The 12,878-nt window shown below is 51.1% G+C and overlaps 1 protein-coding gene across 2 annotated transcripts in view; it reads left to right on the top strand.

Annotated features, from left to right (window-relative positions):
• Window positions 1–12,878, top strand: part of NBAS (neuroblastoma amplified sequence) — a 267,157-nt gene that overhangs the window by 36,788 nt on the left and 217,491 nt on the right. For both annotated transcript variants that reach the window (XM_027855628.1, XM_027855629.1), the window contains 5 exons: window positions 1,925–1,993; window positions 5,859–5,987; window positions 6,696–6,759; window positions 9,982–10,175; window positions 12,561–12,818. In XM_027855628.1, the coding sequence (XP_027711429.1) occupies window positions 1,925–1,993; window positions 5,859–5,987; window positions 6,696–6,759; window positions 9,982–10,175; window positions 12,561–12,818 (714 nt within the window). The remainder of the gene's footprint in view (window positions 1–1,924; window positions 1,994–5,858; window positions 5,988–6,695; window positions 6,760–9,981; window positions 10,176–12,560; window positions 12,819–12,878) is intronic.

The following is a 12,878-nucleotide window of genomic DNA, read 5'->3' as shown; positions in this document are numbered from 1 at the left end:
GACGGAAGGCTCCTGGGCCGTCAGGCCACCCCCGAGGGCCCTGAGGGCCCCTCCGTGGGGCCCTGTGCTCTTTAATGAGGGGCTCGAGCCCCAAAGTCTTCTGCTGCCCCCTAAACCACTCCGTGCTTGGCTCCTTTCCCAGGTTTGTATCTAGACGTTTACGTTGTTGTACTCGTCTCCGCGGGACAGAAGCTCCTTTGGAGCAGGAATGGTTTCCTTCTGCTGCTTGTGTCCCACTGCTTAGCGCAGTGCCTGGCACACAGGAGCCACTCGCTAAGAGCTCATTGCTCTATTGGCTTCTGTTTCGTGGGCACCTCCTTCTTGCTCTGCGACAGACCTGCCGCTTTGCGGTGAATTCTTAGTTTCTGGTCCCAGGGGTCCCGGCTTGTTTTCTTCTCCCAGGGTGTCTTTTCTCGCCCTTTGGGTGCATCTAGCTGACTGACTCTCAGGAGTATTCGTAGCTGCTCAGTCCCTTAACCCTGGCCTTCTCAAGCACCGCTCCAAGCCCTGAAGGACTTAACCCTTTCATGGCAATCGATGCTTCCCCTTCTCAGGCCTCCACCAGCCCTCCTTCCATAGCCTGCCTGCTCCATATGGCACCACTCACCGGTCTAGGAATTCCCAAACCCAAATATTTTTTCCTGGCCACATGCCCTAAGTCTTCTCTCCACCACTAGAATGTAAGGTCCTCGAGGGCAGAGACTGATGATAATAATGATAATAGCTAACATTTATATGGAGCTTCCAGATTTGCAAAAGGCGTTAGCAAGAGCTCATTCCATCCTCACTATGGTTCTGGGAGCGGGTGCTATTATTACCTCCATTTTACTGATGAGGCAATTGAGGCTGGGAAGTTAAGTGACTCACCAGGGTCCTAAAGCTGGATTTGAATTCAGGTCTTCCTGGACTTTTGATCCCGCTCTCCACCTCTATCCACTGTGCTGCCCGCCCTCCTAAGCCTCGTTCTAGGTTTTATATTTGCACAGTGTTTGGCACCTCGTAAGTACTTGGGAGGTGGTTTGTCATTCATTCAGCCAACCAGCAGGCATGTATTGAGCTCCTTCTGTGTGCTAGACGTGCAGGGATCATGAAGGATCCCTTCTTCTAAGCAGGGACAAGTGGCCCAGTGCTTCCAATAGTGCCTGCCTGGCACCAAGAGGGCCCTGAATGATGGTGCTTGTTGACTGACTGAGTGAGGGAGGGAGGGAAGGAGAGAGGTCTATCCTTTTATGTGAAATGAGCACATGAAAAATGAATAACTGGTAATTATTGGGGCGAGGCCTTACTGGCTGGGGGTGTCAGGGTTGGAGGGGCTCCCAGGGCCCTGGGCCAGCCCTTCGCCAAACCAGTAGTCCCTCCCCTTCTGCCTGGCGACCTCCTGGGAGCTTGGAAGCTGTGCTTCTTGACAGAGCGCTCTCAAGGGGAGGATGTCAGCCAGTCAGTCAGTGAACACTGATTAAGCACCTGCTGTGTGCCAGGCAGTGTGCCAGCCCCTGCCCTCAAGGTGCCCACTGTCTAAGGGGAGACCAGGTACACACAAGGTAAGGACAAGAGGAACGGGGCACAGCCTGCCACGTTTCCCAGTCGAGGTTGGGTGAGGTGGAGAGAGGCGGCCTGGGAAGGAAGGCTGCGCCCAGCCCTCGCAGCCTGGTGAGTCCCTCTCTGGGGTCAGGCTGCCTTGGCCTTCCCAGAGGTGCCAGGATTACCCCAAAGCCGGGGCAGCCTTGCCCAGAGCCTTCTCCTGTGAATCCTGTGCCAAACCCGTGACATCTAAGAGCCTCGAGTTTGAGAAGGTCTTGTGAAATGATACCCGGTGTCTGGGAGGCAAGGAGCAGCCGGCCTCTGGGCACATGCTTGTCGGCTTGACCTGTCTTTGTCTGGGCTGCCACCCTTGCCCTTGGTAATTTTTGCTTTTGTTTTCTAGGTGCCAAAGAGACTGGGACTGTTGAGGATTTTTAATGTGAAGCTTTACAGCCGACAGGGTCAAGAGCAGGTAATGCACAGGGATATAAACAATGTCACATTCTCACATTCTTTTGGGAGAAACGTCAGGCTTTGACCCCGACGTATCAGGTGTCTCCCAGGGAGACAGCACCATGGTCGCCACTGTCCTTGCTCTCAGAGCCCTGGCTTGGTAGCCCCTGATCTGCAAAGGAGCACAGCCCCTGGGGCTCGGTGTGCTGGCCGGTGCCCATGGGGCACTGCCCTGCCCAGGAGGAGGGGAGACAGGAAGCCCCCGGGGGCAGCGCCATCCTCCGGAGATCTCTTTGTGGACGTCTGTTTGTCCCCTATGCTGGGGATGCTGGTGCCAGTCCATTGCTGCCTCCAGTGAGCCTTCACCTGAACTTCCCAAGTTGGTGGGCGCCTGTCGTCCTCTCGCTCTTCTGCTGATGTCCGCCTTGCTCAGACCTCTTCCATAATTTCTTGGCCCTGATGCCAAAAGAGAGCCAAGGCCTCCCAGGAGAGACCCTCCCCAGGCTTGAAGCAAAGGGGAGCCCCCTGCCAGACCATCTAATTCCTTTTGCATGGACCAGACTTGGAGAGGACTGGGTCTGGAGTCAGAAAGACTCATCTCCCTGTGTTCAAATCTGGCCTTAGACACTCACTAGCTGTGTGACTCTGGACAAGTCACTTTACCCTGTTTGCCTCACTTTCCTAATCTGTAACGTGAGCTGGAGAAGGAAATGGCACACCACTCTAGTGTCTCTACCAGTAAACCCCCCCATGGGGTCTTGAAGAGTCAGACTGTTGAAAAATGACAAAATAACTACAACAACTAAGGGGAATGCCCAGCCACATTTCAATCCAGTGAATATCACTTTGAATAAATAAATCCCTTTAAATTTGAGCTCCCCTTAAAATGTCTTGCTTTTCTAGTACAGATTTCAGATGCAGGAGCAAAGAGGAGGATGTAATTATTTACTTTCCTTACAAATGCTAATGCAGTTTGAGGGATTCTGGTTTAAAAGTGGCAGGTTCCTCTTTATTGTGATTTGCAGGAGATTAAAGAATTCATTTCCTCCCATTGCCCAGAGGGCCCTGCCTTTCTCCGGGAGGTTTGCTGTGTGAGTGGGCCTGGGTCCTCAGTGCAGCTGCTGCCTGGCCTGGCCCGGCTCCCCCATCCCCCCCATCGACCCCCCACTGTGGGATCCGTGGTGCCTGCAGGTCCTTGGTGGGGAGATGGCTGGACCTGGAGTCGGGAAGGCTTGAGTTTGAATCCTCCCGTAGGCCCTTCTCAGCCGGAGGCCTCGGGGCTGCATCAATTAGGGCATAGCATCAGTGGGGAGGAAGCGATGTCCGTGTCCTTGGCCTTTTCAGACCCCTTCAGAGGATTGGATTCTGTTCTGGGTATCACAGTTTAACAACAGCCTTGATAGCTGGAGAGGGTCTGGAGGAGGTAGGCAGGATGGTGGAGGCCTCGAGGCCCTGTCTTCTGAGTGTTGGCAGTGATGAGGTCTAGAGGTTTAGGGATGCTGGGACCCCGAGATCATGACACGCGGGCCCTGCCTGAATGAATTCAACCCAAATCTTCTTTTAGACAGAGAAAAAGTTTATTAGAGATAAACCATACAGGCCAGACTCTTAAGAAATCTGAATATTAGTAACGCCCATAGGGACGAGCGGGCATAAGAAAGTCTCAGCATTTAAATGGGGGCCAGGGTGGATCTTATATACACTTAAGTAATTTTGGGGGACCAGAGGAGGGGCTGGGAAAAGGGTCTAGGTGACTTAGGGAGAATTCTGATTGGAATGTGGAATAGATAATGAAGCTGAGATGAGAGGTTGAATAAGAATAGATAACCTGAAGGGAACTGGAAGGAAGAAGTTTGAAAGGCATCTGAATAAGATCAAAAGGTGGGGCTAGGGCTTTCAAAGGGAGATAAGGAAGAGTAGAAAAGGAACCTTTTGAGACCAGAGTAAGAAAAGTTTTAGGGTTTTCTGGGGCCCATAGACAAATGGGAGCCATTTTCTTTTTGGGGCAAGGGGCAGAGGTCTTAGCTTGGGCCCATACCCCATCAGGCTGATGCCTGAACAAAAGAAGCCTCTGAGGGTCCACGAGTGATGGCTGCATTCATGGGGGTGGAAGGTAGGCCAGTGATCAGAGACTGGCCTCTGTCCCTTTGGGCCCAGAGGGTAGAGCCAGGAGGGGAGGGGGGAGAATGGGAGACTTGGTGTGGAATTTGAGAAAGGTTAAATTGAAAACCAGTCTTAATCTTAATTTTAAACTTTCTTTTTGAAAATATATTTGTTTTAATCATCCAAGATCTACTTTCTTACCCTCCCACCTCAATCCCCCACCACGAGAAGACAAGAAAAACAAAACCTAAAACAAACGTGAATAGTCTCTCTAAGATTTCCACATTGGCTGTGTCTGGTGGGTCTGGCAGTGGGTAGGGGTCTGAGATCTCTCCTAGGGGGCTGCCCTGACCCGTCCCCAGTGTCCGCAGCCCTCCCTGTCTATCTCCCTCTGCTGAGATGGCCTGGAAAACAACCCACTGTGACTTTCTGGATTGCCCTGTTGGGGTCTGGTCTGGTACATTTTCTAAATCTGTTTGGAGGAGGTTTTTGGAGAGGAGCGCGCTGCACTGCTCCTCAATGCTTTGCCATCTTGGCTCTGCCCATCTTAAACTGTCAAATGATAACAACTATCACTTAACATTTTAGTGAAAAAGAAGCGTCCTTCCCACTAGTTCCTGGACTTCCCTGCTAGTTCTTTTTCTGTTTTGATTTTTTTTTTTGTTTGTTTTTTGGTGAGGCAGTCAGGGTTAAGTGACTTGTCCAGGCTTACACAGCTAGTAAGTGTCAAGTGTCTGAGGCTAGATTTGAACTCAGGTGCTCCTGGCTCCAAGACCGGAACTCTATCCACTGTGCCACCTAGCTGCCCCACTAGTTCTTTTTCTTAAAACAGCCTCGTAAGGTCAGTCATACCAGGACGGTGGAATCCTGGGAGCCGAAGAGAAAACTGAGGCTCAGAGAGTTGGTGTGATGTGCTCGGGATGGAGAGCGAGCGGTCCAGGCTCCCTAGCCGTCAGTTCTTGCCGTCTCTCCTGCACAGATTTTTAATGAGCACCATCCTGGGTTGTGTACCCTGGAAATGTCCCCAAAAAGATCGGACAGGTTCAGGCCTCAAGGACCTGAGGGTCTAGCTGTAAATAGAAATCAAAATAATAACCTCTTGTGGAACCTCTTCTGATGCCTGGGAAGGGTGGGAAGATGATGGTGGACTGCAGCCTGGCTGAGGTCCCTTATTCAAAGATGGGGCATCAGGGGTCATGGCTTCTGAACCAGACATAGAAGAGAAAAGAACTTTAAATGGGTTTTATTCGTAGCTTCCTAGCTTATGTAGTGGACTTAATAGTATTGACTCTTCCCCACTCCTGGGCCTGAGGAGCTGCATGGGAAAGCCATCAGGACAGTATGGCCCTGGGAGGCGCGATCTGTATTTGTGGAGGGCACAGAGTGCCTCCAGCTGGGGAATGCTGCCTCCTGGCAGTCATGGTGTGAGTGTACAAAGCCCAGTGCCGGAGATACAGTTGGTGCTTAATAAGTGGTTGTTGATTGGAGATGAATACAGATGCTCCATCATGGCTGTGTCCTAGAGCACAGAAGCATGCCTTCGTGCCTCTGGAACTTTTGGGCTTTGGCTTTTCTCAATATCACCACTTGCCCAGTGACCTTCGTTGTGACTCCTTGAGGACAGAAGCTTACAATCTTCTGAATTCCCCAGTCCAGCCTGATAAGTCCATTAGGCCCCCATTAGGCAGGTGGAGATGGCTGGAAAGTAGGAAAAGTGGAGCTGTGGTTGCCTGCTCTGGACCTTCCTTGACTTAACCCTTATCCCTCCCGCTCTTGGCCAGGATGGGGTCTACAAGATGAGCCTCTCTCCCAATGGGACGATTCTGGCCACCATTCACTTCTCAGGAAAGCTGAGTTTCTGGACCATCCCATCTCTCACACTGCTGGGGGAATGGCGTCAAGAGGAGCAGGTAACTCTCCGCCCTGTGACTCTTCACGGGTCCTTTTCCTGTAGGGGAAGTGTGGATGGAGACACCCATTTTCCATGTGTCTTCTAGGATGAGGGCAGGAGTGGGGGCCGGGAGAAAGACTGAGACCAGGTCTCAGGCTCATTGAGGGAGGGAGGGGAGTGACCTGGAGGTCTGTAGACAGTAGACAGGATTCTGGTTGGGTGGTAGATATGAAGAGCATGACCCTCAAAGGAAGAGAGGTCGCTGAGGGAATGAGGAGGGGGAGAGCCGGGGAGGTCATGGCGTCTTGGGGGGAGCCAGGTTTCCGTCAGAGCTGGGAGATGGAAGGAGGGGGAGAGGGATAGATTTGGGTTCTCTTGTGACACCCACTGGGGGATTTGTAATTGCGTGTTGTGCCAAGGAAAGTTGTTTAGTTGAACCTAGTCAAGGCTTATAGCATCCTTTTGTCACCTGAGCGTTTATTCTTGCTTTCCTCTTTGCCGTGGGCTGGCCATATTCATGTACCTTTTGTGTGAATTTTAGAGGGCAAGAGGGGGGCTTTTCCAGGGTTTGGTCCAGAGTGAGAAGTTCCAAGGAAGTCAGACTCTGACATAAGAAAGGCCACGTTAGCCACCCTAAGGCGGTTTTTAAGGAGACAGGTTGGTAAGGCCTGGAGGCTCGTCCAGCTGCAGCCTCTGTGTGTAATGACTGTCTGATTTTTATTTTTAGCCAGGTTATGATGCAATCAACCCCAATTGGAGGCTCTCCACTGAGAAAAGGAAAAAAATAAAAGGTGAGTTTGTAGAGTTGGAGGTGAGTGGTGTTCAGCCTGTCAGAGCCTCAGGTGCCCTCTCCCCCCAAAAATAAAAAAAAGCTACTATCCAAGGTGGATGGGCACATCTTGGGCTCAGCTGCTAAAGAGAGCTGGTATTCAAGGGTTTCTCAGAGCCTCTGTTACATATACTTGTCAGCAACGTTATGTTTTTTATTTGTGTTTAAAATCTGTAAAGATTCATGTAGATTTATTCAGCAAGACAATTTAACCATATTTATCAAGTACCTCCTCTGTGCCCCAGGGCAACAAAGATTACTAGAGCCCTAGCCCTGCTCATGAGTGGCTCATAGTCTGTTGGGGCAAGGGAGATGGGACTGGGGGTGGGGTGGGCAGGACAAGTAGAGAAACATGATTAGAAAGCAAAGCTGGGAAAGTGGGAGCTGGGGGAGGAGAGGTCCATCAAAGGGGCTGTGAGAAATAGGAGTCATGATGGAGCCAAGATGGCAGAGTGCAGGCCAGGACCCAGCTGAATTCTCCCAACATCCTCCTCCAGGCAACTTTAAAATAACTCCTCAAGTTGAATTCTAGCACGTCAGGGCCAACAAAAGGCCAGCCTAAGACGGTTTAGGAGGTTGGCAGAAGTCTGTGACACCAGGGTAGAGGCCAGCCCAAAGTGTAGTGGCATGACCGGCTGTGGGCCTTAGAGGCGGCTGTTACAGTGGCAGCAGTGGCTTTGGGAGCTCTCAGCCCAGAGATAGTAAGCGGTGTGGACAAGTGGACAGAAAGAGATTACAGGGGACCCTTTGCTGGCACTGGATACAGCTGGCACTGATTGGCACTTATGTTGCCCCTACTCAGTTCTGGGTCACATGTGGTTCTGCTGTGGAGAGGAGTGCTTGTGGTCAGTCACACGGCAGCAAGGGCCCTGCTCTCAGTTCCAAGGCAAAGAGGAGCACTAGCACTTGTGGTTGCAGAAGGGTAGGGGTCCTTCCTGGATAAAGACCAGAGCACAGACTAGGAGAATGAGACTACACCTTTCCCTGGATTACACCCCCTTGGAAGCACTGAAAACTTGCAGACTCCCAGAACTAGCCCTAAGAACAGCGGCACAAAAAATCCTGATGCTTGGGACAGTACTTCCCCACCGCCAGATGAGCCTAGCCCAACTTTAATTAAAGTTCAAAGACACGAGAAAGGCTGGAAAAATGAGTGAACAGCAAAAAAAGAACTTGACCATAAAAAGCTACTGTGGTGGCAGGGAAGACCAAGACATAAACTCAGAAGACAATAACAGTGTGAAAACAGTGCTGAGCAAAGCCTCAAAGAAAAGTGCTAATTGGGCTCAAAACAAGAATTCCTGGAAATGTTAAAGAAAGAGATAAGCATGGTGGAGGAAAAATTGGGAAAAGAAATGAGAGTGATGCAAGAAAATTATTAGAAGAGAATTAAAAGCTTGGTCAAAGAGGCACAAAAATATTAAAGAAAATAATACCTTAATAAACAGAATTGGCCAAATGGCAAAAGAGGCACAAAAATTGAGTGAGGAGAACTCCTTATAAAGCGGAATAGGTCAAGTGTAAAAAGAGGTAGAAAAATTTAATGAAGAAAAAATTCCTTCCAAATTAGAATTGGGTAGTGGAAGCTAATAACTCCATGGGACATCAAGAAACAATAAAACAAAGCCAAACAAATGAAAAAGTAGAAGAAAATTGAAATATCTCATTGGAAAAACAAGTGACCTGGAAAATAGATTGAGGAGAGATAATTTAAGAATTTTTGACTACCTGAAAGCCATGATCAAAAAAAGAACCAGAACATCATATTTCAAGAAATTATAAAGGAAAACTGCCCTGATATCTTATCAGTACAGTGTTCCAAGACAATTCCAAAACCACATTTCAATCTGCACTCAGAGCTCTTCAGTTCTCTCGCTGGGGCGGGGGGGCGGGGGGAGTGGGGGGGTGGGGAAGAGCATTTTCATCGTGGAATGATAAGGTGGTGAATTGAATTTCAGTGAGGCAGGGCTGTGCAAAGTCACCAGCTTCACTCTCTCCTCCAGAGTCATCGGAGTCCAGTGGCAAGGTATAGGTCAGGACGACTGGTGATGGTCCCAGGTCCAGCAGGAGACCCTGACTTTTTTAAGCCAAGGTCTTTCCCAGGTCTTAGTTTGTCTGAGGCAACACCTATTCAGTGATTTAAGGCTAAGTAAGAACTGAGGCAAAAGATAGCCTAGTTTGCCTTCACAAAAGAATTAATCTGGGAGGGAAGCCCCTCAGAGCTTCTGGCCAGAACAGAAACAGTTGCTATTTACACTCTCAGTGGGCCATCTAAACCCAAATGATGAGCAGGTGAGGCTGGGGCTGGGGCCTGTTACTGGCCAGGGTTTAAGGCATAGTTGAGTAACTCCATTTGAATCCCAACGGGCTTTATCAAAGCCTGGTTTGCCAGAGCTCTGTTTTCAGGAAAGTAAATAAAACCTACATGAGACGAAAGAATGAATTGTTCCAGTTTTTCAGAAAAAACAAAATAAAGCAAAACAATGATAGAATAAATAAGTAGGGAAGAAAAAAATCTAGCCCCTAAACCCAGGATATCTTGCAAAGTATAAAATGCTTATTGACTGGCTTACTGGCTGACCAACAGTTTCCCAGGAGGTTCCTTAGCCAGATGTGTAGAAGCATCAGTTCTATAGGATCACAGATTTAGAGCTGGAAGGAGTTTTCAAGATTTTCTGGTCATGTCTTGTCATTTTACAGAAGAGGAAACTGAGGCCCAGAATTGGGAAGAGACTTGCTCAGAGTCTCACATCTCACTAGTAACAGAGCCATCATTTGAACTCAGGACCTGTGCCTTAAGCGCAGTGCTTGTCCTGCTTTTTATCCATGATCCCTTGTGTGCGTGTGCGTGTACGTGTGAGCTCGTGGGCTGGCGTCTCCCTGCCTCTTCTCTTCCTGTGCGCTCTGTCCTGTGCTCTGCTCTTCCCCAGATGGTCTGGCTGTGGGGTGGGTGGCCTCCTCCTACACTGCTCATGTTGGGGGGGCCGGGGCAGTATCCAGCTCGCCCATCTGAAGTCCCTCCCTCTTGCTGCCCCGCTGGCCTCCTCTGTTACAGGCCATTGACTTGTTACTTTAAATGCCGCTAAGTGAATCAGAACTGAACAGTGTGAGATGTTTAACCTGTTGCATTCTTGCTACCTTCATCACCCTGCCTTGATTCATCACCTTTTCCTTTCTTTTTCAGATAAAGAGTCCTTCTATCCACTGATAGATGTCAGTTGGTGGGCTGGCAACGCTGTGACCTTGGCTCGCTGCTCGGGGGCTTTGACCGTCTCCTCTGTGAAAACCCTGAAAAATTTGCTGGGGAAGTCCTGTGAATGGTTTGAACCCTCCCCTCAGGTCACCGCTGCTCACGATGGAGGATTTTTGAGCTTGGAGGTAATTTTGTGCCTTCCAGGAGAACCAGCCTGTAGGCGAGTTATGATTTCATGGTAGTCTGAAGAAGTCTGTCTTCATGTCACCTTGTTGAGTCAGTTACGGAACACTTACAGAGCCCATCCTGCGTGCCAGGCTCCGCACTGAGCTCTGGGGACGTAAGAAAGGCAAAATTCAGCCCCTGCCCTCAAGGAGCTTACAGTCTGATGGGGGAGAGATGCGAGCAGCAACAAACCAGATCTCCAGGACAGTGGGGAGCCACCTCAGAGGGGGGCACTGAGACTGAGGAGGTCTGGGGAAGGCTTCCGGCCAGACTGGGCCTTGAGCTGAGTAGAGAAGGAAGCCAGGGAGGTCGCTAGCTGGAGTGGAGGAGGGGAGTGGCGCAGGCACGGGGCAGCCAGAGAAAATGTGGGGCTGAGAGATGGAGGGGCTTGTTTGTGGGACAGCCAGGAGGCCTGCGTCGCTGTCACGGGAGTGAAGAGTACATGCAGGGGAAGGGGTAGGAAGGCTGGAGAGGTAGGAGGGCACAGGTTAGGAAGGGCTTTGAAGGCCAAGCAGTGTTTTGTCTCTGCTCCCAGAGGTCATAGAACGTCGCTGCAGTCTATTGAGCTAGGTGTGTGTGTGTGTTCATGTGTGTGTGCGCATGTGTGTATATTTGTGTGTGTGTGTATGTGTGTATGTGTGTATGTGCATGGGCATGTGCATGGGTGTGAGACATGATCAGACCTGTGCTTTAGGGAATCTCTGGTGGTTGCATGCAGCATGGACTGGAGTAGGGGGAGATCCGAGGCAGGCGGACCCCCCAGCAGCGATTGCAGTAGTCTGCGTGTGAGGTGATGAGGGTGTGCACCAGGGAGGGCGCAGGGTCCGGGGAGAGAAGGGGGTGCACCTGAAAGACGCTGCAGAGGTGAAGGCAGCAGGCCTGGGCACCAGCTTGGGTGTGGTGGTGGGGGCAGTGAGAGGGAGTGGGGAATCCAGGATGACCCTTGGCCTGGGAGCCCTGCACACCAGTTGAGCCGTCGCCTGGGCGGCCGTGGTCAGACTCTCTTATTTAGCAGAAGCCAGTCTTTGGAGTCATGTTTTGTGACTGAGAAAAACCCTCCTGAGAGCTGGATGAAGGCCATTGGTGTGGGTTCTGTGTGAACATTTGTTCTTTCCCCGAGGTGATAGAGCTTCTCCTGCCCTGTCTGATGCAGGGTGCCGTGTGGGGTTCAGGCCAAAGGTGTCCAGTCATCAGTGTCCTCCCAGGGGCTATTCTGACTGCTTCAGGAGTTTGCTCTTAAATAGAACATTTCTTTGCCATTATTTTCACTGATTCAGTGCTTGGAAGTTTCTCTTGGCCACTTAAAATTCCAGTGTTAGAACCTTTACAGACTCAGGTCCTTCAGCTGTTTTCATGTCAATGGAAAATGACAACTGTTTGCTTTGCTAAAGATATTCTTAAGAGAGCTGTGGCTTCCCGTCAGAGCCCGTCTGTCCTCTGGAATCCTAGTTATCTTTGACAGCCAGGCCTCTCTGTCGCTTCTGTGGGAGAGCTGCCCCACGTTTTTGAGAAAGAGAGAAGGGAAGAGTGAGGTATCTCCTTAAAGCCCATGACTACTCTCCTTCTTTTGTCCCAGATTTTTAAGGACACAGTCCTTGGGCCGCCCTTCCTGGACGGGAAGAAGGCAGGGATTTGTATTCACGTGCTGAAAAGCTGCGCCTTGTGAGACCATCCGCCGTCTTAGACCCTTAGCATGGCTCAGGATAGCTTGCTTACCAAGTAGTCTGGAATGGAAGCGATGTTGACAGTGGACTTCCTCCACTGCCTCTGATGGACAGGGTCAGGTTCCAGCCCGTAGGTCTGAGCCAGAGATGAGCCTTTCTCAGTCTTAAAGCAGGGAATGAACGCGAAGCTGCCCCAAAGGCATGTTGTTCAAACCCATTTCAGTTTTGGAGCCTCCGCTCATCTGCTGATGTGCCCGACGCCCGTGAACTGTGCCTTCAGGATTGGATGCCTTCCTTAGTCATAGCGATATAGCCTGTTGGGCAAGATCGAGCCTGAAGCAAACATCCCTGATGTGCTTTTCTGTCCTTAGTTCTTGAGGGAGATGTGACACGAGGAGGGATAGAGAGCAGGCTTTGAAGCCAGGGAGCCCTGGGCCGACGTCCTCCCTCTGCCTGGGGCAGCAGGCCTTGGCAGCAGCTTGGATGTGAGGGGGAGGGCAGTGAGAGGGAGTGGGGGGTCCAGGATGACCCCTGGAGGCCTCCCTGAGACTCTAAGCTGCAGAAAAGGAGCCAATCTCGGTTGGGAGAGGGCATTCCCTCCCCTGGGAGTTCTCTCTGTGCCCCTGTCCTGGGAAAGGGGAGCTCAGGTAGTCACTGTTTGTGTCTGCGCTTTCCCCGCAGTGTGAGATAAGGCTGGCTCCAAAGAGATCCCGTTTGGACACCCGGCCAGAGGAGGAAGAGGACGGAGACGAGGACTCCGACTCAGAGGATGAAATGTCTGCCAAGGCTCGGTACTTCGGCTATGTCAAGCAAGGCCTCTACTTTGTGACCGAGATGGAGCGCTTTGCTCCACCCCGAAAGCGCCCTCGGACCGTCACCAAGAACTACCGCCTGGTGAGCCTGAGGTCCACCACTCCCGAGGAGCTCTACCAGCGCAAGGTGAGTGTGGCCTGGCTTGGGGGTCCTGGGGGCCCTGGGGGAGGCTGGCCCGGCCCTGGG

Source organism: Vombatus ursinus, unplaced genomic scaffold (genome assembly GCF_900497805.2).
Source record: "Vombatus ursinus unplaced genomic scaffold, bare-nosed wombat genome assembly UNPS02010980.1, whole genome shotgun sequence".
NCBI lineage: Eukaryota > Metazoa > Chordata > Mammalia > Diprotodontia > Vombatidae > Vombatus > Vombatus ursinus.
Note: the sequence above shows the minus strand (reverse complement) of the source record. Positions and strands in the feature narration are given on the sequence as shown.